Source organism: Cololabis saira, chromosome 14, assembly GCF_033807715.1.
Source record: "Cololabis saira isolate AMF1-May2022 chromosome 14, fColSai1.1, whole genome shotgun sequence".
Taxonomy (NCBI): domain Eukaryota; kingdom Metazoa; phylum Chordata; class Actinopteri; order Beloniformes; family Belonidae; genus Cololabis; species Cololabis saira.
The window spans coordinates 34,884,690-34,910,701 of NC_084600.1; the positions used below are offsets into that span (position 1 = coordinate 34,884,690).

General features: G+C 38.9%; 1 protein-coding gene across 1 annotated transcript; it reads right to left on the reverse strand.

Annotated features, from left to right (window-relative positions):
- Window positions 1-12,049: 12,049 nt before the first annotated feature.
- On the reverse strand, window positions 12,050-25,692 carry sar1b (secretion associated, Ras related GTPase 1B). The gene is made up of 7 exons (XM_061740531.1): window positions 25,553-25,692; window positions 21,474-21,549; window positions 17,511-17,630; window positions 17,252-17,317; window positions 16,952-17,055; window positions 15,079-15,210; window positions 12,050-13,785 (listed from the first exon to the last, which is right to left on the reverse strand). The coding sequence occupies exons 2-7, from the start codon at window positions 21,529-21,531 to the stop codon at window positions 13,669-13,671; spliced, it is 597 nt and encodes a 198-aa protein (XP_061596515.1). The 5' UTR covers window positions 21,532-21,549; window positions 25,553-25,692; the 3' UTR covers window positions 12,050-13,668.
- Window positions 25,693-26,012: the final 320 nt, after the last annotated feature.

Here is a 26,012-nt window from a genome sequence, read left to right on the forward strand (position 1 = left end):
TGTGCATTAATTCGGACGTACTATTAAGAGCGCACACGTCACTTCCTGCTGTTGGGAGGAAGTGACGTGTCACAGCAGCAGTAGCAGCGCTCCGCTCTTTCCCGTTTATTCTGGCCGAAACAAGATGACATTATATAATATTATTATGTACGAATATTATAATATTAATATTATATAATAATATTATTATACTTAATATTATACTTATGACATATGGGTCAAAGACGAATAAGGATTTTAAAAATGGAAAAAAATGAAATTGGCTAAAAATACCCATTAAGTCACTTTCTATCTTTATCAGAGTGTTTTGTATATCACTCAACAACAGGAATTTGTTTTAAGAATGCAATAAACATTTTTCAGTGAATTATATGATTTCTCCCGTGGGAAATGTCCCCCCTGGGTAACGTAAATGGTTTTCAAAATTAATTAAAATTTCTATCATTGTTGGCATTTAAATGTTTTTAGATAATTATAGTTAGAGCTCAACAAATAATTACTTCTCAGAAAACAACATTTTTATCAGAATTAATGTAATATATTTGGACATTTATAGTGAAATGGCTTCATTCGTTCCTGTTTGTCACACAATATTTAGTGCCAAAAAGAGAAAAAAGATGGAAAATGTCTTAAAGATTTTTCACAGTGTAAGTAAAAGGGTTGTTATTGTATCCTCACCTAAAAAAACACAATACTGTAATATAATATGAAATTTGGGTTGAATTATTTGACTGTGTCATTGTTACCCAGAATGACATGCTGTTAGCCAGGAATGACCACTGCACGATTTCAGTGTCAAGTATTTCATTAAAGGCTGTTTCAGGAACATAATTTGTAACCAACATAATACAAAGAAACTGAGAACTGTTAAAAGATCTGAAAAAGTGATTTCTTCTTTTTTTTTAAAAAATCTTTAATTTCATGCAACAATGTAAGAGCGACGTAACTATAAGAAAACACGTTCAGTTGTTTGTAACAGCATAGCATCAAAACATTCAAACAAGCTTTTTGTTCAACAATGTCAGCGTTAAAGTCACCAAGTGACCAAGTCATTTGCAATGTTAAAATATTAAAATGTTAAAAAACTAGAGTTGATTTTTCTGAATGTAACAATAGATAATCACTTAAAATGCCATGGATTTGATTTCACAATAAACTCACCTAAAAACAACAAATCTTTCAAAGTTTCAGTTAAGTAACTGAGTTATTTATAACAACTACATTTTTAGTCTAATACAGTAAACCAAACTTTTCTTTTCATAAACCTGTTAATGAATTAAACTTTAAAGCAAACAATTGAAACTGCATTTTTTTTCTTGGATATCTTTTCTTTTATCACAGCCTGAGGGAGCGGAGCAGGTGAGGTGAGCTACCAAAAACTTTGGAAGGTTTTCCAGTCTTGGGGACATAATTTCGATGAGCGATTCGTATCCGCCTCAGGTTCTGACAGGATGGCTTGCATGTCAGATGCATAATAGAAAATCACATCAGGGGTTGTTGGCCAGGCAAATGAATTTTTCCCCATTAGCTGTCGCATGCAGCTCATCTCAAGTTCATTGCCAGCTAATTTGACAACTTGACCAATGAATGGCATTGCATCGTATTTTACAACTACAAACCTGCCAACCAGGTCAGGTGACAGTTGTTGGGCTGTTTCACTGGTTGTGGGGGTCTTCTTTTTGTTATCTATCTTTGTAGTACCTAGAAATAAAACAAATGACATGGTATACAGGTTTGATAAATTACCAAGATGCCAATGCTCCAGAAGAAATGTGCCCTACCATAAACATCACATCACATTGCTTAACTAACATATTTTGCGAACAAGTGTAAACCTATTTTCTAATTCCTTTTTTAACTGATCTGCATAATCACTTTACTAAATCACAATACCTTTCTCTCTTTTTCTCAAGATACTCAGCCCTAGCTTGTGGCTCAGCATTCTTCCTGGCCCTGAAAAGTCTCTGCCTTTCTTTATTAGACAGTGGCATCTGCAAGGACAAAACTGACCCTTAAACATCATAAGCTATACTAAAACTTTATTAAAAAACATAAAGATTAGCTCAGTATATATATATATATATATATATATATATATATATATATATATATATATATATATATGTATATATATATATATATATGTATATATGTATGTAAAAGATATTTATTAGATAGCACAGTTGAGAGAGACAGGAAACGGGTAATGTCCTGTGGTGCTATCATTGAAAAAGATAACAAAAAATGTCATAAAAGTTCCAAAATACATAATATTGCCTCATTAATCGTTTAATTAATCATTAATAATAATAAAAATATAACATTACAACATCAGTCAATGCCTAAAAAGCTACAGATACTGATAAAAATCTGAATTGATTTACATGTCCATCCTGGATAACAGAGGACATGTCCTGGGTAACAGAATATCTTTGTTATCCAGGGAGGACATATCGTTATCCAGGGGGGACAAAAAACAAAATTTCCTTTATAATCAGGCACTAACTGGGTCTACTATATAAAATATTAGCTTAATCTTCAACACATCAATGTCATATTTCACATGAAATAGGTCATTTAAAAAATAAAAAAAATAAAAAATATTTTATTAGCGTTATCCAGAAAGACAAATGATTTGAGGACGTCAGGTACGACCGACCGAAAAGGTAAAATATCAACATTTTAAGAGAGACTTACTGACCTTGTGCTCTGTCTTGGGGGTCCTTCGGGGTCTGTTGGCTGATGCAACACCCTGCAATATGACTATCCACATCCAAATATGGTCATATATTGCCGCTTTAAGTGTGTTACCCAGGAGGGACATTTGGGAATCCAAAAGTAGGGACAAAAGTATTTCTTGAATAAAAATGTAAATAAGCTTAGTGTTGTTACTATATTTGTAGGTGTCATTACAAACATCAACACAATTATGCCCCAGTGCATAATTAATGTTTTTATTAAGATTTTTGACATTTTTATCATATTTTTGTACATAGATTTTAAGCCTGGACGTTATCCAGGAGGGACAGTTTTGTACTTTTGAGCTAAATAGCTCCTTGAATTTTCATTTCTTATAGTAAATACTCCTGTGAATAAGTAAAGTGGGTAGAGTTGAGTAACAAAATGTAGTGTTTTAAAATTTTTATATATTTTTAACATTATAAATATGCTTCGGACACCAGAATTGACATGCCGCGTCTTTGACCCATATACGTATCACTTAGCAACCAAACGCCGCTGCATTGCATTGTGGGAAGTTTCTGCTCAGCAGTGTCCATCAATCCACACTAATACATTTCTCCGGAATGAGTATGGATAGAGCTACTATTGAGTACGTACTAATGTTTCGGACGCACTAAAAAATCTTGCATACTCATTTTGAATACTCATTAGGGTGGAAGTATGCAATTTCGGACGCAACCATAGTCTCTCCAGCGTGTCCTGGGTCTTCCCCGGGGTCTCCTCCCGGAGGGACATGCCTGGAACACCTTCCTAGGGAGGCGTCCAGGAGGCATCGATACAGATGCCCAAGCCACCTCAGCTGACTCTCAATGTGAAGGAGTAGCGGCTCGACTCCGAGCTCCTCCCGGGTGACCGAACTCCTCACCCTATCTCTAAGGGAGCGTCCAGGCACCCTGCAGAGTAAACTCATCTCGGCCGCTTGTATCCGCGATCTTGTCCATTTGGTCACTACCCAAAGTTCATGACCATAGGTGAGGGTAGGTGCGTAGATTGACCGGTAAACCGAGAGCTTTGCCTTTCAACTCAGCTCCTTCTTCACCACGACGGTCAGTACATCGACCGCATAACTGCGGACGCTGCATCGATCCGTCCGTCAATCTCACGCTCCATCGTTCCCTCACTTGTGAACAAGACCACAAGATACTTGAACTCCTCCACCTGAGGCAGGACTTCTCCACCCACCCGGAGAAGGCATGCCACCCTTTCCCGGTGGAGAACCATGGCCTCGGTTTCGGAGGTGCTGATTCTCATCCCTGCCGCGTCGCACTCGGCCTCAAACCGCCCCAGCACATGCTGAAGGTCCCAGTCTGATGAAGCCAACAGGACAACGTCATCCGCAAAAAGCAGAGATGAAATCCTGAGGTTCCCAAATCGTACCCCCTCCGGCCCCTGGCTACGCCTAGAAATCCTGTCCATAAAAATTATGAACAGGACCGGTGACAAAGGGCAGCCCTGCTGGAGACCAACATGCACCGGGAACAAGTCTGACCTACTGCCGGCAATGCAAACCAAACTCCTGCTCTGATCATATAGAGACCGGACAGCCCTTAATGGAGGGCCCCGGACTCCATATTCACTCAGCACCCCCCCACAGAATGGCACGAGGGACACGGTCAAATGCCTTCTCCAGATCCACAAAACACATGTGGACTGGTTGCCCATGAACCCTCGAGCACCCTGTGGAGGGTGTAGAGCTGGTCCAGTGTTCCACGACCGGGACGAAAACCGCATTGTTCCTCCTGAATCTGAGGTTCAACTATCGGCCGTATTCTCCTCTCCAGTACCCTGGCGTAGACTTTCCCGGGGAGGCTGAGAAGTGTGATCCCCTTATAGTTGGTACACACTCTCCGGCCCCCCTTTTTAAAAAACAAAACAAAAACAAATGGTTTGCCCCTCCTTGAACCGCCACCTTACTGTGGTGGAGGGGTTTGTGTTGCCCGAGTGATCCTAGGAGCTATGTTGTCTGGGGCATTACGCCCCTGGTAGAGTCTCCCATGGCAAACAGGTCCTAGGTGACGGGCCAGACTAAGAGCGGTTCCAAAGCTTATCATGGAAGAGGAAAAATCGAGGATCGGCGTCACCGGGGCCCCTCCCTGGTGCCAGGCCTGGGGTTGGGGCTCGAAGGCGAGCGCCTGGTGGCCGGGTCTTTGCCCGTGGGACCCGGCCAGGCTCAGCCCGAAACGGCGATGTGGGCCCGCCTTCCCGTAGGCCCACCACCCGCAGGAAGGACCGTGAGAGGCCGGTGCAATGTGGACTGGGCAGCGGCCGTGGCGGGGCCTCGACGACCCAATCCCTGGACCAAAACCCTCAGAGTGGGGACATGGAATGTCACCTCGCTGGGGGGGAAGGAGCCGGAGCTTGTGCGTGAGGTTGAGAGATACCGGCTAGAGATAGTCGGGCTCACCTCCACACATAGCTTAGGCTCTGGAACCCAGCTCCTTGAAAGGGGCTGGACCCTCCACTACTCTGGAGTTGCCCAGGGGGTCGCTTCCCTGCGCCTTCGGGTCGGGAAAAGGTCCCTCACTGTTGTTTGTGCCTACGGGCCGAACAGCAGTGGGGAGTACCCGGCCTTCTTGGGGTCCCTGGGAGGAGTACTGGATAGTGCTCCAACTGGGGACTCCATTGTTCTACTGGGGGACTTCAACGCTCACGTGGGCAATGACAGTGATACCTGGAGAGGCGTGATTGGGAGGAACGGCCTCCCCGATCTGAACCCAAGCGGTGTTTTGTTGTTGGACTTCTGTGCTAGCCATGGTTTGTCCATAACAAACACCATGTTCAGGCATAAGGGTGTCCATCAGTGCACGTGGCACCAGGACACCCTAGGCCTGAGGTCAATGATCGACTTTGTTGTCGTTTCATCTGACCTTTGGCCGTATGTCTTGGACAATCGGGTGAAGAGAGGGGCTGAGCTGTCAACTGATCACCACCTGGTGGTGAGTTGGATGCGCTGGCGGAGGAGGAAGTTGGACAGACCCAAACTGATTGTGAGGGTCTGTTGGGAACGTCTGGCTGAGCCCCCGGTCAGGGACGTCTTCAACTCTCTCAGATCCCGGGGGAGGCGGGGGACATTGATTCCAAGTGGACCATGTTCTCTGCCTCCATTGTCGACGCGGCGGCTCGAAGTTGTGGACGCAAGGTCTCCGGTGCCTGTCATGGCGGCAATCCTAGAACCCGGTGTGCTCACTCAAACCATTTGTCTTAATATGATATTCCTGCAAAGGTTTCAACATCTTAGAGAGTTTTGTAATGTATACTAAAACAAAGAGTACAACAGAAAAACAGGATTACACACAATCCAATTCTTCCAAACAACAATGTTTTTACAAACTCCTGAACTCCTTTGTCATATTCCAACTGAGAAGTACTGTTAATTCTTCAAATAATTAAATGATAGCAGTGATACTAATTTTACTTCACAACATTTTTCCCTAAGACCATATTCTCACAGCTGAAGTAGACAAAAGGGCCACACATCTGACAATTGAATTAAAACATGGCCTTGATATACCAGCAGAGTCTATTACACCCTCCCCTCGTCCACGATTCATCAAAAGATGAAGGCTTGTACAATTTATTCATTTATATTTAGTTTTATTTAACTACCATTTCTAATTAATGGATGCTGGGCATTTCTATAAAAAACATTCTGGTTGTATATTTATTTACCTTTTCAGGGTGTTTTCTTCTTTTTGCGATATAGTTTTTGTTTTCTTTGAACACAGTAGTACTACTCACATGACTTATTAATCATTAGAAATTATGAGTGAAGTTGTAACAGTCTGTCAGGTTATATCTTATAGTTGGCATTTGTTCCAGGTGGCGTGGATTTTTTTCCAATCAGTTGAAGGATTTTTACTAAGATGCTTCTTTTTTCTTTTAAATGTTTTACTTTGTATGATTTTCATTTAAAGAAGGTCAGATTGAAATAGTCTGGCCTTATTCTCGCCATGCGTTTCTTTTACAGAGGAAACTTTGACGTCGTAGCTGAGGTTCAGAGAGTCCATAAATAAAATCCCTACTTTACAAATATTTCCTACCGATGTGACTCATGATCGGGGTCACTCGGAACAAACAGGACCCTGGTTCAGTCATTTTCCGGGGCTTTTTCTAAATGCTGCCATTTCCAAATGAATAAACAGAACATACTCTTCCTTTTGGCTTTCAAGTACGCTGCCGTACAAGAATCATTTTCAAACTTATAGCCTCTTTTTATTGCCACCTCCATAATTTCTATATCATTTCTTAGGATGTTTCATTTCCTGGGAATTATCCTGCAAATTGCCGAACAAGCTGGAAGTCATAGTACCGGTAGTTATAATTAAATATTACATTCCTTCTAAATTGATGGAGCCTGTAAAAATAATGCATTAACTACATCTCATGTTAATTTGAACAACTTTCTGCAGTATGCAGGAGCCAATGTGCCTTTTATCACACAGAACATAAATACTATTCAAACCTAGGTTACGCAGCATAACAGTATTATAATTTGCATTGATGAACAATTTAAAATGCCTGTATGAAGTTTAAATGAGAATATACTGCAATAATCAGATGCACTTTGTTTTATTCCTCATCAATACAGCCATTTTCTGTCCTCTTATCTCCAAGTCCACAGAAAGGGGTCTGGCTGAGCTTTTTCTGCTCATCTGTTAAACCTCACCTCCTCTCTGCATCTGCACTCAGGCCTCCTCAACGCAAGTGATGGAAAATTAGAGCCGTTGGAGGAAATAAAATTGTGTGATGGGAGGTCAGATTCATAGAAAAAAGTGAGAAATACTGATTTCATGAAGGCACCATTTCAGTTTCTGCAGGCAGAATTATCAAGTATCAATGCACAATCCTTTTTTAATATAAGCCATGAGTTTTTAGAGTTAACTTTTTCCACTTACATGTTAGTAAATATCTTGTAGAAAGCTAAAGTCTTTAAATAAGATTGAGTTGTCTCCACAGGTCCATCAAATATATGCAATATTGTGTTAGCAACTGGATGATTAGCATGCCAAACGAGTTACCCCTAATAAACTTTAATGGTAGTACATCACCATCTATGTAACCAGAAATAATAGTCATCTGTATCAGGGGATTAGTGAGTGGGTTATTAACTAATATGACAACAATAAGCCTCCTCTTATAGATGCCTGGAGGTGATAAAGTTTTTGTCTTGGATGCCTCATTTGTACAGTAAGATGCAGCCAATATTTACTTTCCTTGCAAATTAATATAATTTATAGCAAACCCTACATTTCCATTTGTGTAGTGATCCCCGTTGTTCTTAAGTCAAAGTAAAATGCTGAGACCATGTTCATCGTCCAACTGCAAGACTGACACATCTTGACTTGAACCACCAAAGCGTACTGACAGACAACTGGATCCTGACAAACTCATCACCTTGTGACTGAAGGAAAAAGCACTGCATACAAGGCTGTTATGTGGGAAGGAAAGTACAGCTTTTTCAATTCTTGGCAATGGTATTATGACATGTATAAAAATACAAGACATATGCCATTAAATCATGAAAAACTAAGCCAAAACAGAGACAAAGTGAAAAAACAGAGCGCACGCTTGCTGCTCTCATGTGGCTAAATATCTGCCAGGTTCTGCTTAATAAATGCACTTACCGGTAATTAATTTAGCATCTGCAGGTGTGACCACCTCCGTAAAAGCAGCCGTTTTGGCAAAGTATCCAGGTTTAAACCAGGAAGGAAAGATATCAACAATGATCTTATAGAAGTTGAAAACACACAGGACACTTGTCAGTCCTCCCAGGAGTCATAGCTCCAGAAGTTCACCCCAGGGTCAGACCATACAATGATCAGAAATATGAAAGAAAATTAAATAAATAAAAATAAAAGCATAAATCTCAGACTCAATACCTTTCAGTTCCCACACAACTATGGCATGTTTGTAAAAATAACTAAAAGAAGCAAAACAAAGCAAAAAAAATCAACACTACATAACTGCAGCTTCAGGTTTGCAAAGTTGCTTCTCAACAAGCCAAACAAGACATCTGGAAAAATGATGAAAAGCCCCATGAGCCAGAGCCACTGAGTGTCATACATCAGAAGCATCTCCCACATACATGGCGGACACTGGTGTCCAATACTTACAAGTTTAGACCATAAATCACCAACCACCACGGAAACAACTGCCAAGTACAAGTGAGTAAAAATTGCAACTTCACTGCATTCAGACATCCAGCACAACTCTGAAGCTCATGAAAATGAGATTACTGCACAACACCAAAGGGGAAAAACAAATAAAAGAAATTGTCAATTTACTTACCCCAGCTGAAAGGAGAAGGTCCTCGCTGCAGCACCGCGGAAGGGGGCGGGGCGTCGGACATCACAGGGGCGGGGCGTCGGACATCACAGGGGCGGGGCGTCGGACATCACAGGGGCGGGGCGTAGGACATCACAGGGGATGGATGGATTGTTTTTTAAATGTTTTTTAAATGTTAAAACATTTTAAAAACTCTGTGGAAAGTGTGTGGGGAGCTTTGGGCGGAAAAGTTGCAACTGAACCTAGTACCCCTCGCTGCAGCACCGCGGAAGGGGGCGGGGCGTCGGACATCACTGGGGCGGGGCGTAGGACATCACAGGGGCGGGGCGTAGGACATCACAGGGGCGGGGCGTCGGACATCACAGGGGCGGGGCGTAGGACATCACAGGGGCGGGGCGTAGGACATCACAGGGGCGGGGCGTCGGACATCACAGGGGCGGGGCGTCGGACATCACAGGGGCGGGGCGTAGGACATCACAGGGGCGGGGCGTAGGACATCACAGGGGCGGGGCGTGATATCAAAATGACACAGCACCATCAGGTGACCATTTCCAAGAATTACAAATGCAAATTTATATTCAAAGTCATCATTATACAGATGAATCTCCGAAAATAAGAATACCGTGCAAAAGTTAATTTGTTTCAGTAATTAAACTCAAAAGGTGACACTAATATATATATATATATATTCATAATATGCAAAGATAGATATTATATAAGATTATAAAACATACTTGTAATATAATTATTATGTTTAATATTACATAATTATAATAAAAATATATAGATTGTCATTGGGTATTGAGTGTGATGAGTAGGCTAGCACTAAAAATCATTGGTAGTAATGATTCCATATATACAAATTACATTTTTTCAACAAACAAAAGAGGGACAAGGACAACAAAAGCAGGTGTTTTGTGTTAATGTGTTTATTCATTCAGCGAGTCAGCAGTGAGGAGACGCTGCTCAGAGAGATGACTCCATTTATACCAGTGGCTCACAGTGAATTCAGTAGCAGGACTTCAGTTCAGTTGACTCCATTTATACCAGTGGCTCACAGTGAATTCAGTAGCAGGACTTCAGTTCAGTTGACTCCATTTATACCAGTGGCTCACAGTGAATTCAGTAGCAGGACTTCAGTTCAGTTGCAACTTTTCCGCCCAAAAGCTCCCCACACACTTTCCACAGAGTTTTTAAAATGTTTTAACATTTAAAAAACATTTAAAAAACAATCCATCCATCCCCTGTGATGTCCGACGCCCCGCCCCTGTGATGTCCGACGCCCCGCCCCTGTGATGTCCGACGCCCCGCCCCTGTGATGTCCGACGCCCCGCCCCCTTCCGCGGTGCTGCAGCGAGGGGTACTAGGCTGAAAGCGGACTCTTAACAGTACCATCCATTTATGTCATGTACTCTTCCACGTTCTTATACGTTTCGGTTGCCCACTCTATCACCAAAAACTAAGCCCATTATATTATTTAAATATCCAAGTGTGTTTAAATTATGTCTCCGTGCTAATTTAAACAGTTTGTCATATTAAGGTTCTCATCTAGAGTTTGTCGGTGTGGAAGTGACGTTTCCCGGGATTTGCTGTTAATTAACAAACGTCAGGTCCACCTGAGTAATAAGTGCAATACCCCATGTGACCACACATCTTCGCTTAGATTGCTACATGTTCATTCCAAGGGGGCGCTGTTTCCCCAAAATCTGTCAAACCCAGAAGCAGTGCAAGTAAGTCCATATTGTATTGAAAATAAAAACACCCTCCCGAGCACTAGCTTAACTCAGAAACTACAAAGACCAAAAACCGTAGATATGTTTAAAAAATGTAATACATTGAATTTAAGCTGTATAGATATTATTTTTAAGTTCATTAGGGGCTACATTTGTCCTGCATATTTTGTTTGCATACATAGAAAAACTTTATCTGCTGAATGTATGTGTGTTTGCTGTAACATATTACACAGAACATCTTTTTAAACCTAGTTGTGACATGATTATGTGAATGTAAATTTGTGCAATACCAATTTCCTCTTCAAAACGTTTTAATTGCAGTTATCAGTTATTCATGCTCAAGGCCCACTGTCTTGCATGTTTTAGATGTTACCCTGCTTCAGCACACCGTGATACAAGTACCTGTGTCATCAACAGAATTGTGCAGGCCTTGATGACAAGCTAATTAGGACCATTAATTAGAATCAGGTGTGATAATGAAGGGAAACATCTAAAACATGCAGGACAGGGGCCCACGAGGACCAGGATTGAGAAACACTGCTAGTAAGATTCCCTGACATGCTGACATACAAGTGCAGTTTCTATGTCCTTTGCACCACCTAGTGGCTTTAATATGCAGCACTTGTGTTGAAGCACAATTACATAATTCCAGTTAAACATACACACCCAGTTATGTAAACCCAGGGATGGGTTATGGACTTTTAGTGCCAAATTAAAATAACTGAACAAAATACTCTCACTTAAAAGGTGGAAAGTAACTTAAACACATTTGGTCAAAGAGGTCCTTGAATTTGTCCTTTACTCATTTTTTTTTCTTCAGGTCTGTTTCTGTTCCTTCTTCATAGCAGCTATGAGATGTCAGGGAAATATTGCACAATCACTGCTGCTTGTGACCGTGAATAGAATTGAAACAGTTAAGAAAAATTATTAAATAGATGAATTTATTCTTCTGCATGTCTGAACAGCTGCTGTTCTGTGATGATGTGTCATTTTCAGGCAATACAAGTCACATGTAACACCTAAAAAACACTGCAGAATACAATATCAGTTACCAACTACTTTGCCACACCATTCCTTATAATAACGCCAATAGAGCTTAGCGCACACAATCACCAAGGCTTTCTAAACCGTTGTTTTTCCCCTGTGGCATGAACATAGGAAATTTCACTCTAAAATATTCCCAAAAGCTGAAATTAATCTTAAATCGTACCTACGTATAAGTGAAATGTGCTTTCACCACTCGCACTGCTTAAAAGAAAATGTGACAATGAAGAGAAAAAAAAAGGCAATCAGCTTACATTTGGGATCAATGTTAAAGCCCATTATTTAATGCAAACATTTATTACATTTGTTTATGATGCAAACAACAGCAAGTCCCATCCTTGTTGGAACAGCTCATCACTTATTCATAAGGGAATGAAAGAGACACAAAGGAACATAAAAAGTGTATTATGCGCATTTCCAATGTTTTTTTGTTAAAAAGAAAACCCCGCAAAAAAAACATGACAATCATCTCTTTTGAAAATTTTGGCATCGTGTTCCCTCCTGTCGAGTAACAGCCATCAAAAAAACAAAAAAAAAACAAAATAAAAGTCAAAAATCAAAAGAACAAGGCATGCATAATAGTTTCTGGTAATGCACACAGATCAAAGGACACCACTAAAATTAAAAATGGATGTACGGTGTTCATGTACATTTTATATATCTAATCTATATATATGGTCCCCTTCTCAGAGGTGTCTTGAGCCTATCTGCCTGTTCCCACTGTGGGACTGTGTCCTGTTTTCACTTGGTCACTAAATTCACCCTGTAAAAAGGTCTGAGCTGGAAAACACGCCTGTAGTATGGACTTCTAAGATTGACGACTACTAGATGTTACAATCTTGTTTATACGTCTCCTCAACTCTTTCGGCATCTCTTTATGATCAGGCTGTGCAAAGTTTCATCTACTTTTCTTTGCAGAAAACTGACCATTGTGCCATCTATACAATGTCAAACATTGCAAGAGTTACAGCCAGTATTATTTCCTATTTAAAAAAAAAAAAAAAATTAAATAATTATCCTCCAATTAGTACTAACACCCCATGCTTCTGGTTTTTTGTTGTTGTTTTTTTTAAAAAAGGGAGTCCACTGACATTCAGAGCTACTCTGCCTATGAGACCAAAGCCCGGAACATTTTTTAACTTCAATTGCAGAAATTAGTCTAATTTTTACGATACAATGAGTTAAATGTATTGATCCACTCTTTAATGGGCAAACAGCCACACATTCATCGTGAAGGCTATACACTTGGCCACATCTTTGATTTATAGAAACCGTGTGAAAAGGAAAAAAAAAAAAAAAAAGAAAAACTAAATGCTGAGTAAATATGTTGAATGCATTTCTTTACTGTTAAAAAAGTGTACTGCAATGTATACAATGCTGTCTCTCATTTGCTTAAGATGAGTTGAAGAGGGGAGAAAAGGCCTTGAGGACTGCTGATTTACCAATGGAATCATATACAATTTACAATTATAATGCATCTATCATCACTCAACAGATGGCAGGAAGGGAGGGACAGAGGGCATTAAACGACAGACATTATAGAAAAGATTTATTTGTTTGGATGTGAACATGTTTGCTATGGAGCCAATGCTATGTTACTCTCTTAAAAAAAGAAAGAGAGACGACAATGTATGCGTATGTGAGTGTACAGGTTTGAGTTCTGTAAGGGTGGAACCAAATATTCGACCAATAAAAGTCTATTGGGATCGAGTGGTACTGGTTTCTTTGAAGGTGGAGGCAGACTTGATTAACCGAACATGGAGCCGAGTATGATGGTACTGGTGGTAATGATGGTCAACTTGAGTGGTTGGATTTTGCGCCCTCTCATGGTGGTGAAGTCGGTGTGTTTCTGGGCTTGGCCGTTTCAGTCGATGTACTGGGAGAGCCAGCGGAAACCCTCGCCGTAGCCCTGCCTCTTCAACACACTGCACATGAACACCTCCAGTGGTCTTGTGTTCAGCTCCTTCATGGGGACGTTGCCCTGGGAGACAGGTAGGACAAAGGTCAACCCACATCCACCTCTCCCAATTAGCCAATTCTAAGTGAAAATTAAATTTACTGCATTATTGAGTTCTTTTCAAGGGAAATAGAGAATCCTACTTCTTTAAAAAGTTTTTTTTTTTAAATGACATATGAAGAACAGAAATTCATTATCCAGATTATCGACCCATTTTATAATAAACGTGAACTTGAAGTAGCACCCTGGCAACCAAATGATTAAGTTGCATCATGCATGGATTATGATGCTTTTAATAACCCTTGGTTCTTCCTCCGGGGGAGAAGACCCTTTATTGCCCGACGTTACCCTTCCCTGAGGCACATTTTAACGTAAAGCACTCAAAGCGCCTCTAGCTCTAGCCAGCCCCCCCTCTAAAAAGGGAGATGCTTTTATATCATTTCGGCATTTCCAGAGAGGTCTAAAGTAAAAATGTAGATTAGGCAAATTAAATTCAACATTTCTCTACTGAAATGCTGCAGATCTTGCACAATTACCTGCTTACACACTTCTAACAACTACAAATATGTTAATCTTGCATTTTTTCTAAATTGCTTGTGGCTGTTTTTGGAAGTTAAATTACATGTGTGACATCAGAACAAAGCTACGGGAAATTTCTGGTTCCAACAACTCCTTGAAGCTTATGCAACTGTAGCAAGACTAAAAGGAGTGTTGTATTGATTACAATACTTTTGAACAATAAATTATTTTATAGTGGTTATGTTACTGTGAAGGAGGATCTCTGCAAAATGTCAAGTTTTCTAACCATTTTCTTTTTATATTAATTTATTCTAAATTAATACAGCAACAATACAATTTCCATCTGGAGTATAACTCAGCTGAATACTGCAGTTTCCCTGAGTGACAATGAATAAATGCTAACAAATTTTGCAACATATGGTGACGGTTAAACTTGAGGGGAAAAAAACAAACACTGCTAGGAATAATCAAATACTCGGATATGTTCGCATCGCAAGCCCTACCCTGAAGGTTCCAGGGTTGTTTTCTAAAAAATATTACCTCCTACAAGGGCCATTAATGAGGCTGAAACATCTCCACTGGAACCATTTAACTGCTGGATAATACCAGAAAAGTCTGTTTCCTTTGTGTATTTATTTATTTATTTAGCTTTAGTCCTATTACAGATTAATATTAAAAAAAGTGATATCACAATATTTAATCGTTTATTAAAAGTACACATATATACTTCCAAATATAAGGTGCCTCATTAAAAAGGAAGAACACCCTGTCTTAATAGATTCCATGTTGTGTACTCACCTTGCCTGTCGTCTGTCCATACAATCCAAACATTTCCCGCAGCTTCTCCTCACTGATGGCTTCTGGTCTGTCTATCTTGTTGCCCAGGATTAGGATAGGCACATTTCCAATGGTCTCATCTGTCATTAGTGCCTGGAAACATTGATGAGATATTACGACATGGACTTCATCTCTGACTTTCAAATAATAAGATATACAGTATGCATATATAAAAAAGGAGGGAAAAATGGTACAAAAAAGGAAAGTAATAAAGAATTAAAGACATACTGATACCACAATGTTCAGAACTGTAATGTACATCTACTAAGGCTGGCAACATCCAATTTTCAAATCTTAACCAACTTTAAAAACACGGAAGCTCAATGAAATAAGAAGTCTCCGCTTATTTATGAAATGCAGCAACTACATGATTCAAGCTGATTGCAAGACCACACACCTAACACCTACAGTAAGAGTTTCACAGTTACACAGATACGAGACCTTGCAGAAACTCTTGTGAAACATAACTTCAGAAGAAAAACATATATGACCCTTCTGTGGTACGTTTTCCATGATCTGTTACGAAGACACTACAGATTTTTTGACAATTCTATAAACTAGTCTTCTTTCCCTATAATCTGTTTTGTCTGGGTTGTGATATTTTCAGTTTGCTGTAACAGAACAATCAGTTTATGATCCTTCCTGGTCTTGCTTGCTACTAGGTATCCAGTCCGAGGCAAATACCAAACATGTTGATTTGTATGATTAGAGATTAAGGAGACTGACATGAGAGGGAGCAGTAAAATAATTGTGTTGACACCTGACACTTGAAGATCACTTGTACAAACACTTCAGCGTTCCTATTGGGTCACACCCCCCCACTGTTTATTGTGGGTAGTGCTGCAACTAAAACTGTTTTTATACCGTAGTTGATTAATCAATTGATTATTGAAAAAAATGTATAGACTAATTGGATTCTGAATTAGATAAAAACAAATCATTTTAATTCAGCTTTTAGTTTTCTAAATTAGCCTAAGATTGTTTAAGGCTATTGCAACTAAAAACAAAACATTGAAAATTATTTATTCAGTCAAAATTATGTTTTCTTATTTAACTTGTGTAATAAAACAAACTTTGCTGCTTATAAGACAAATGAAATAAAATAAAATAAACAAAGGGAGGTCAATGACCATCCTGTCATTGCCAACAGGATTTGGCAGGGTAATTCTGATACCCGTAATAACTCTTAGGCCGTTAAAGATTTCTTGAAAATTCATGGGCCGCTTGGTGGCGCAGTGGGTTAAGCAAGCGGCTCATATACTGAGGCTACAGTCGTCCTGCAGTGGTCGCAGGTTTGAATCCCGGCCTGCTGCACGTCATCCCCATTCTCTCTCTCTACCCTCTTCCTGTCTGCAACTAGAATAAAGGGCCACTAGAGCCCAAAAAAATCTTTAAAAAAAAAAAGATATCTTGAAAATTCAGAGCTACAGTTGATGTTGCTGAGGAGGGGATTAAGAGACTCAAGAAAGTAGCTATTGAAGGAAAACAAATTAGACCAAAAAGAAGAGAAAGAGCAACCTAGAGTAATCGTGCTAAGTGTATAAACTGTATGTAACAATGGATGAAGCATTTGGTCACGTGACCCATTGCTTTCTAAAGACCTGGTTTGAAGCTTGCTCTTCTTCGTAGATCATGTTGAGGGATATTCCGTTTGACACGTTGAAGCGACAGCAAAATTAAGAATGGCCGTTGCATTTAGCTGACACTGAATCAATACAAACGGGTGGTTGGTTCACGACGTGCTGTACCATGATCATTACGGATGAGGAAGTGATGACAGCTAGCGATTGGCCTGAGCCGACTGACAATCGCCAAGGAGATAGAAATTACTTACATCAAGTTCTGCTTTTGATTCGTCCAATCTAGTGATGTCTGCACAGTCCACGAGGAAGACGATACCATTAATTGCAGGGAGGTAGTTTTTCCACACTCTACGGGCTGTGCGATATGACAAATGCAAACGGGCAATTTAGATTCTGGCTGGTTTATGCATGTCACAGGAAACACAAGCTTGCAGTTTATGTTAAAACATATTTTGTAGGTAAAAAATGTCCTTTATGCACTTCAGAAAACTGATACATCTCACATGAACAAAAAAGAAATAAAAACCACAAACACACAAAAACACACACACCTTGTGCGTGGCCTCCAAGGTCAAAGGTGGTGAAAGTCATGCCAGCAATTGTCAGCTCTTCTGAGGCTGAAAGAAAGTATTAATCCATTAAGCATGAATGAAAGCATTACTACATTTTTATGCATCATGCTACACCCTTTTCTTTTTTTTTTTTTTTTACACCCATATGAATTTATTCGCATTGAAACTGTTTTAACAAAGTGAATAACATAGTGAGCATGTGTGGACATGTATGTGTGACAGGTTAGCAGCAACTTACTTGGGTGTAAAGTTGGCACATGCTGTCCCAATCTGTCATCTTTGAGCATGTGCAGTAGCGTTGTTTTGCCAGCATTGTCCAGGCCAAGAAATACTAACTTGCCTGATTTCTTGTACAGTCCTAAAAAAAAATGAATTAAAGATTCAAAAGCATATTAGACACACAACCAACAACAACAGAGTGACATCATATTTTGTTATTTAAGTGAGCAAAAAAAAAGTTTCTAAGCTCAAACTTCCTCAAGAAAACTCCAGATATTTATAATTACACAAGATTCTTTGATGTGTGACAGAAATATGCAAAAGTAATTTAACTTTTCACTATTGTATGACATTGGGAAAAAGTTAAAAGGGTCATTCTTGATAGAAACTACAATTCTATTTAAAAAACAACAACACACACTCCACGATGAAATGTATTGTATGTTATTCAACTTGCACAAAGAACCTTTAACCTTACAATTCCTGACATATGAAATAATACACAGAAAAGCATTTTATTTTAAACTGAAGTGTTTATTATGTGTCAAAATCGAAAACCGCCACTAATTGTCCAGCAGTTTCTAAATGATAACTTCCTGCATCATTATGAATACACATTTAAGCTACTGCATCACAACCTGGACCATGGTGGGGCCTACCACACTCAAGCCAGTGGAGGTTTTATATAAAAAAGCACTCAAAATCCTAGATAAAAAACCCTATCTCATACCACCATTGCAACATCTTGGACAAATACAATCTATTAAGCTTCGACAACTTCTGCAAATTCTCATACAGTTGTCTAATGTATAAAACCCTACATGGCCTGGCACCACCTTGCCTCCAGGAATTTTTTAAATACCGACAGTCGCGGGTCACTCGAGCAGTGTCCAACAGAGACATAGAGGTTCCGTTCAGAAAAACTGCTTTTAGCCATAACGCACTATCCATAAAGGGTAGTGCGTTATGGAACTCTATACCTGTACACATAAGGGAATGCCCCTCTTTAACAACTTTTAAAAACCAGATAAAAATGTGGCTCAGAGGTCAACAAATGTGTACACACACTTAATGGGTGTTGGGCCTCCTCCTACCTACTAACTTTTTTTTAATCATTCTCATTTTACTAATTGTACTTGTCTTTGTTTCTGTTTTCTTTTTCTTATTGCATTTTTACCTTTTCTGCTTTTAACACCTTACCTGCCTATATTGGACTACAGATGGAAACTAGCCTTGTGCTACAATCTGGCACATTTACATATGTATATATGTTCATCAATGTGCATTTGTCCTGAGAAATAAATAAAGTAAAGTAAAGTAAATAGTATTGAATACACTGGTTAATTTTATTTATTTGATGATGGGGATGGTCTTAAAGATTCACGCATTAAATACACCACCCATCCTTAATATAATACATACCACTACCCTTAAACTTCTTAGACACAGGAACTATATAAAGTAAAAGGTCAGAATGAAACCAGTAAACCAGACACTGAAGACTTTACTCTGCCAGTACAGATAATGCCTGCATGAGCACATTTTTTAAAAGAGCAACAAAAAACAAACAAACTGAGAATTCAGCCAGTGCATGCATGAGATTTGCTGCTTTTCACTTTTCTCTGCGTTTTAGTTCTTAGTCTTTCATTATAAAGTGAATCATGGCTTAAGCCCGGTGTTTCTGGAGTTCACATGAGGAGACGGGTCAACTATCACGTTTCTCTGATGGATACATTCATTGACTAAACACAGGATAAGAGGTGCAAACCCTAGCCAGTCACTACTTTATTGATACGTTCTACGTTTATCACACTGAGTCAGCACAGAGATACTCAGTGGATTTGTAAAATTTCTGATCGAGTCAGCATGGTTGGACGTCATGGTTACTCACAGCAGAACTACACGCCCTGTTGAACCGGGAGAACAAGAACAACCACTGCATACAGCCCTAAGACAGAAACTAGAGCAGCACATTCTGAGAGCTACTGATACACAGGACAAACCTTTCCATCAGCTATCAAATGAACACATTTATCAACGGCAAATTTCAAGAGCTAAGCTGAAAACTTGTCTTTCAGAGACACATTTCGTTTGAACTACTTCATTGCTCACACACAATACAAAAACTGATGGGTGGTGTTACACAGATTTGAGATAAATACCCCTTCCAAAAGAAAAAAATCCCTCCAGGAGAAACTATTTGTGTCCGATAGGGCTAGTGTGAAATATGTGAATATTCAGTCATTAGGTTGAAATTCACTTTGGGTATCCAATTTTATTTTTCAAACATCCATTTGCATTGTTCTCACTCGCTGGCTGGTGGTCTTGAAGTAAAGTAATGCTTCATAAAGACAGCATGGAGACCTCCGCTGAGTGGCACACTTTAAAACTGAGAGACTGAGAAGTTAGCAAATAATCTTGCTACCCTTTTTTGTTTTTTTCTTCACTGATATACCACTTGTTTTCCATCTGGTGCACTCCTCAGTTGGTCTCACATGTTATTAACTCGTTCACTCTCATACTCCTCAAGACCAAGAGCGCACAAGCTGGGTCACGCATGTGTGGATCTCCCTTGTTCAGTGTTGAGTTTATGAACCACGCCTGTTCAGTGTCACAAATGTGGGCCACATTCAGACCATCTTCCCAGCCACTTCCCACAAAAACAAAGCTTCAAATATTCATTGTAATCCTCTGCTGAAGCTCCAAAGCCCATAAAATGGTATTCGGGACAGCCCTACTTTCAAACAACTGCCACAACAGACATGGACTTCACGGCACAATGCTCCCCATTGTGTCCAATAGTATTAGCTCGCTTAACACACAGAGCATAAAATGTAAGACAAATCAGCAGTTGTAATGATTTAAGTCGTTCCTGGGATCACTGAAGGATTAATATAACTCTAATCAACATTAAATCCTCTGAAATTTGAAACTACATTCAACATGGTAATTAACATTTTGATAGATCTGTGACTGCAGGTGTCTAAACATTTCACAGTTGTAGTTTTATTAAATCAAACCATGGCCGTGATTGCTCTGTTAGTGCACTTCATCTGAAAATGTGTGAAAGCCGTCATTCAAATATAAATTCCCAACAGATAAACATACCAAGACTCCCTGAAAAGTGCATGTCTGTTTGCTTCCCAGGAAACTCTGGTGAAGTTCAACTGAAATGCAAATGCTCTTGGACCAAACGCATACAAACTTACATTCCTTGACTTGATTTCAAGTTTACCCTGTACCATCGGCATTTATGTTTGATATCTTCACTTGTAGATTACCACCATATACAGCCTATAGTACTGCTTTGGATGCTAGGAAGTTCTGAAATCAACATCCAAACAAGCCATCAGAGAAGTTATATTAGACTATGGCCACATCAATATGTTTTAATCTGGTGGCTTGCTTCAAAAAAAAAAATTACCAGTGTTGTTAGCAAAAGCAAGCCAGGATTATATTGCTTCTATGGTCTGGGCCAGAATGCCAAAACAAATAAAAACACATTTAAAGATTAGAGTTGTTCCGATACCGATGCCAGTATCGGAAATACTATGGTTTTTTCCCAGCCTAAAATGACATGATACATGGTATCGGATGGTACATTGGCGTAAATACTCACAGACACCGATTCCCCATATTTTTGCTAGTATCTACCAACCAGGAAAACTGACATGTAGAATTGTTTCCCCAGGTTGGAAAATTCAACCCTAAACTACTCTATATTTAGTTCTTCTTTATCTGATTTAAATTAAGCAAAACATTTTTATTATGACATCAGGAAAGAAGACATAAATAAAACTAAATAAAACACTGGTTTCAGAACAGTAATTGGTATCAGCTAATACCCAAATCTTAGGTATTGGAAAGAAAAATAAAATTGGTATCAGAGCATCTCTACCAAAGCTAATGCTATTCTGACTACCAAAACAGTTAAACTGTTTATGTTTACTCTGAGTTAGTGTGTCAGCTCATTGGTACTCACCTAAAAACTGTAGTACGCTATTGAAACCGCTATAAATCCAATCAAATAGGAATGACATATCCGGAGCTGTTGAATCCTGAAAAACATAAAAGAGACAAAACAGAAGTAAGAAAACATGAATAAATAAAGAATTTATGACTAAAAGTTGGGATGTGTTTTACTAGCCTCATTCATTAATTTTATTTAAAATGTGAACAATTTGGTGTTGTGGATTTTTGCATTTTCTCTTAATATATGGTTTATTATTTCTGCATAGAGGTTGAAGGTAAAATACAACAAATCTGTTCGATAAAAAAAATACTTTTCTGTATTTACATTTACGGAAATAAGTATCAAAACTAAAACTGCACTATTTGGAAACTTTGGTGAAGGTTCAGATACATTCAAGCCACAGGATGAAATATCCTAGGTTTAACTACTTTTTAAACACAACCGTGTTGGAATGCATAGCTCATCAATATCATAATACTCACAAATTAACTTTATTAATATATTTAGATGATTAATTGTCATCAAATAGATGAGGACACAAGGACAATTTGATTAATGACAACTCATGTCAGAGAACGGACAGGCAGTGAGGCTAATCAGAAGTAGTCACTGTTCAACCTCATGAAACATTTGACAAATATTTGTCTGACTCATACTGCATTTTCTTGAAAATACAATACCAGAAAAAACTTGAGGCTTTCTGCAGCCAGTGATTGGATTTTGTTTCAGAGGTCTTTGGATAGCAGAACAGGAGATTCAGAGTCCTGTAACCATAACATCTGACAGTCTGACAGCCAACAAGAGCATTTTATTAGGCAAAACCCACTCACGTTCTAAAGGCATTAAGCCTATTACTCTTTAAAAAGATTATATTACAATAATAAAAAGACAAACCCAAGACAGACCTACCTTATGAAATCAATATTTATCTGTCAATATGCAACAGCTTGCTGCTCTTAAAACAATCTCAATATGTTCACACTGGTCTCCTTATCTTACTTACATATGCAATTTATTCTATCAGTGTGATGGTCTTCAAAATAGACAGGAGACAGGAGTCAAACCAAAGAGAAACTTTTTCCTACTAAGAGAAAAACTATCTTTGTCCATTTTCATCTTACTTTCTAACCTTTCATCGATGATAGATACAGAGAACTCAGAGCATGGTAAACTGATGTCAACCTTTGACCCTATCCACGTAATACACAAACACCTCCACGGCTAAAGTATCAGTGAGGCAAAGGTCATGATCAGACAAATACAGAAAATAAAGTCCAACCACACGTCACCTGCTGTCACTAACCAGACTCACATGCTCCAATGCCTGTCTCAGTGCAGTGGGCTGGTATTATAAACAGACCACTGAAAAGGTGGCGTGATGCCGGTGCAAACTTAAGTGAAGAAAAACAATCGGGTGTGGAAAGTGATCAAAGAGCCAGGGTGGTTTAGCATTTACAACAAGAATATTCCTAGACGTGCCCTCGAAACTCAACAACACAAAGGCCTCTGTTATGGATTTAATCCATCAAATGTGTGATTGTTAGTTTTATAAATAAGCAATCAGAAAAAGTGTATATGCTCAAAATCCTCATGTTTGATCTCTTTCTTCTTATACCGTATGTAACCACCTTGAACCAAATCAAAATAAGGTTAGACATTCTTCATGTTTAACTTAATTATTTTTCTTCACTAATAACCTGGTGTTTCTTAGTTATTGGAAAGGATCAAGTTCTATAAACACTGATAATCCTATAAAACTGATTTAAGAAAACTAACTAAGACTTTACAATGAATAGTAATAAAAAGCTGCATTTAATTTTAAGATGTCTGGCAATTAGTGTAAATTATAATGCAATTCATGAGGAAAATGTGAAACCCCAATACTGTGAAAACATTGCCAAATCTAATTATCGGGACAAGTCTAATGAGGACGTAACTGATGACTAACATAATATTTACATGATGCCTCAACAAGATTCTCCATTCCTTACAAATATCAGAGTAAACAGCACCATTTATTCTAAATCTGACATCCCAGTCAAGTCTGAAAAAAAGGGAGAGGCCAGTCTGATTACAATGCAGTGATCTGATCAGGACCAATCTGTTATTCAATTTTACTAATGTTTCAGACTTTTGATATTATTATAATTTCTTTATTTGGTATGGACATCAAAATTACATAGGACAAACAAAATGCACTATTTGAGTGTTTTAGCATACATGCTAATTTGCAACACTTGTCCACAGGAGGCTTTTAAAAAAGTACAGACAATAAAATATACAATAAAATTAGAGGATGACATAAGATATAAAGCAAAGACAACATAATTCAAGAGCAGAACCAGACCTGACCTATTCATGTAGGCACTGTTTAGATTTGAGCCATAGTTTGAGTCCTCTGTTGAAAATATTGCCATGCGTTTCTAATTTTAAATTAGTGGGTAAAGAATTCCAGAGTTTTGCACCTTCACAGAAATGACAGACTCGGATCTTATTGGTGAAATGTAATATCCTCCCTGTTCTGTGTCATTAATAATAATAATAATAATAATAATAATAATAATAATAAGACTGTGAAACAGTTGGTGTGACAGTTTGATTCCCTGACACCACTAAACAGACAATTTGGGCATCATATTTTTTTGGCTGAAAGTTGCAGAGGACGGAGCGTGATTTTAGCTCAGACCTGACAGCGAAACATTTGACATTGTATGATATGAATAAGTAGGAAGGAAGTAGAAAATAAATAAAAATATACAATAAAATTAGAGGATATAAAGCAAAGACAACATAATTCAAGAGCAGAACCAGACCTGACCTATTCATGTAGGCACTGTTGTTTAGATTTGAGCCATAGTTTGAGTCCTCTGTTGAAAATATTGCCATGAGTTTCTAATTTTAAATTAGTGGGTAAAGAATTCCAGAGTTCTGCACCCTTCACAGAAAAGACAGACTCGGATCTTATTGGTGAAATTGAATATCCTCCCTGTTCTGTGGCATTAATAAGATTTATAATAAATAATAATAATAAATAATAATAATAATAATAATAATACTGTGAAACAGTTGGTGTGACAGTTTGATTCCCTGACACCACTAAACAGACAACTTGGGCATCATTTTTTTGGTTGAAAGTTGCAGAAGACGGAGCGTGATTTTAGCTCAGACCAGACAGCGAAACATTTGACATCGTATGATATGAATAAGTAGGAAATAGAAAATAAATAAAATATACAATAAAATTAGAGGATATAAGATATAAAGCAAAGACAACATAATTCAAGAGCAGAACCAGACCTGACCTATTCATGTAGATTTGAGCCATAGTTTGAGTCCTCTGTTGAAAATATGGCCATGAGTTTCTAATTTTAAATTAGTGGGTAAAGAATTCCAGAGTTTTGCACCCTTCACAGAAAAGACAGACTCGGATCTTATTGGTGAAATGTAATATCCTCCCTGTTCTGTGGCATTAATAATATTAAAAATAATAATAATAATAATAATAATAATAATAATCATACTGTGAAACAGTTGGTGTGACGGTTTGATTCCCTGACACCACTAAACAACTTGGGCATCATTTTTTTGGTTGAAAGTTGCAGAGGACGGAGCGTGATTTTAGCTCAGACCTGACAGCGAAACATTTGACACCGTATGACATGAATAAGTAGGAAGTAGACATTGCACTTTGATGGTAACAGTCCTGGGATCACTGGAGAGAGTGACAGCTCAGACGAGCCGCCGGCAGGAAGCAGCACCAGCTACGTGTCATATCTGGAGCCGACGTTGCATCAAGCGAGAGCTAAAGCGGCACAAAACTACTCCTTCTGTGCCCTAAACAAGTCCAAACTGTGCCGATGTGAACGTTTTCCACCCACCAACAAGCACGGCTGTCATTATCCACACAATAACGAGCCGATTTAAGTTCATAACCAGTTTAAAAGGCGAGGTGAAATCAGCGATTTTAGCCGACTGGCTAATGTAGCACCATTAGCAGCCGGGAGAAAATGTTAGCCGAGAAGACGAAAGCTCACGACCGAAAACTCCCTTTTTTGGTCAATTTTGAAAGTGTGTATCCAAAGACTTACCCGTGGTTTAGACGTAGACTGTTTTGCTGAGTGTTTGGGCTCTCACAAACATGTAAGTGGGTCTGTGGGTCAGGGTGCAGAGCCTGAGCTACAGCTGCTCCTCGGGTGTTTCGTGTTTTGTTACTGAGCCACGACGCTGCAATGGCTGTCCGACAGCTGCGAGGCTCCGCCCACCACTTCCTGTTTATGTCTCACTATCACCGCTCCGACGGGGGAACTCACTGTCGCGGCTTCTATCAGCTGGCGATAAAAATGCTAAAAAGATTTTTTTAAATGAGTCACTTTGCCACGCTTTCATTAATGATGTTTTTTTCTTTTTTTTTTGTTTCATATTTTTTTATTGATGCAAAAGTAAAAAAGGCACTTACATATGCCAGGGCACATTGGTGACAGCAATGAACATGGTTGTATGCGCCAGAGAATTTAAATTTACATACTTTTTAAGAACAGATAAAGATAA

What these genes read in the sequence shown, in the direction of transcription:
- sar1b (XM_061740531.1), bottom strand. Translation starts at nt 21,531, where the DNA reads ATGTCATTCCTATTTGATTGGATTTATAGCGGTTTCAATAGCGTACTA. An exon ending in TAGCGTACTACAGTTTTTAG is followed by an intron (nt 17,631 to 21,473) that starts GTGAGTACCAAT and finishes ATTTTTTTTTAG; the next exon opens with GACTGTACAAGAAATCAGGC. An exon ending in CCTTGGAGGCCACGCACAAG is followed by an intron (nt 17,056 to 17,251) that starts GTGTGTGTGTTT and finishes CATATCGCACAG; the next exon opens with CCCGTAGAGTGTGGAAAAAC.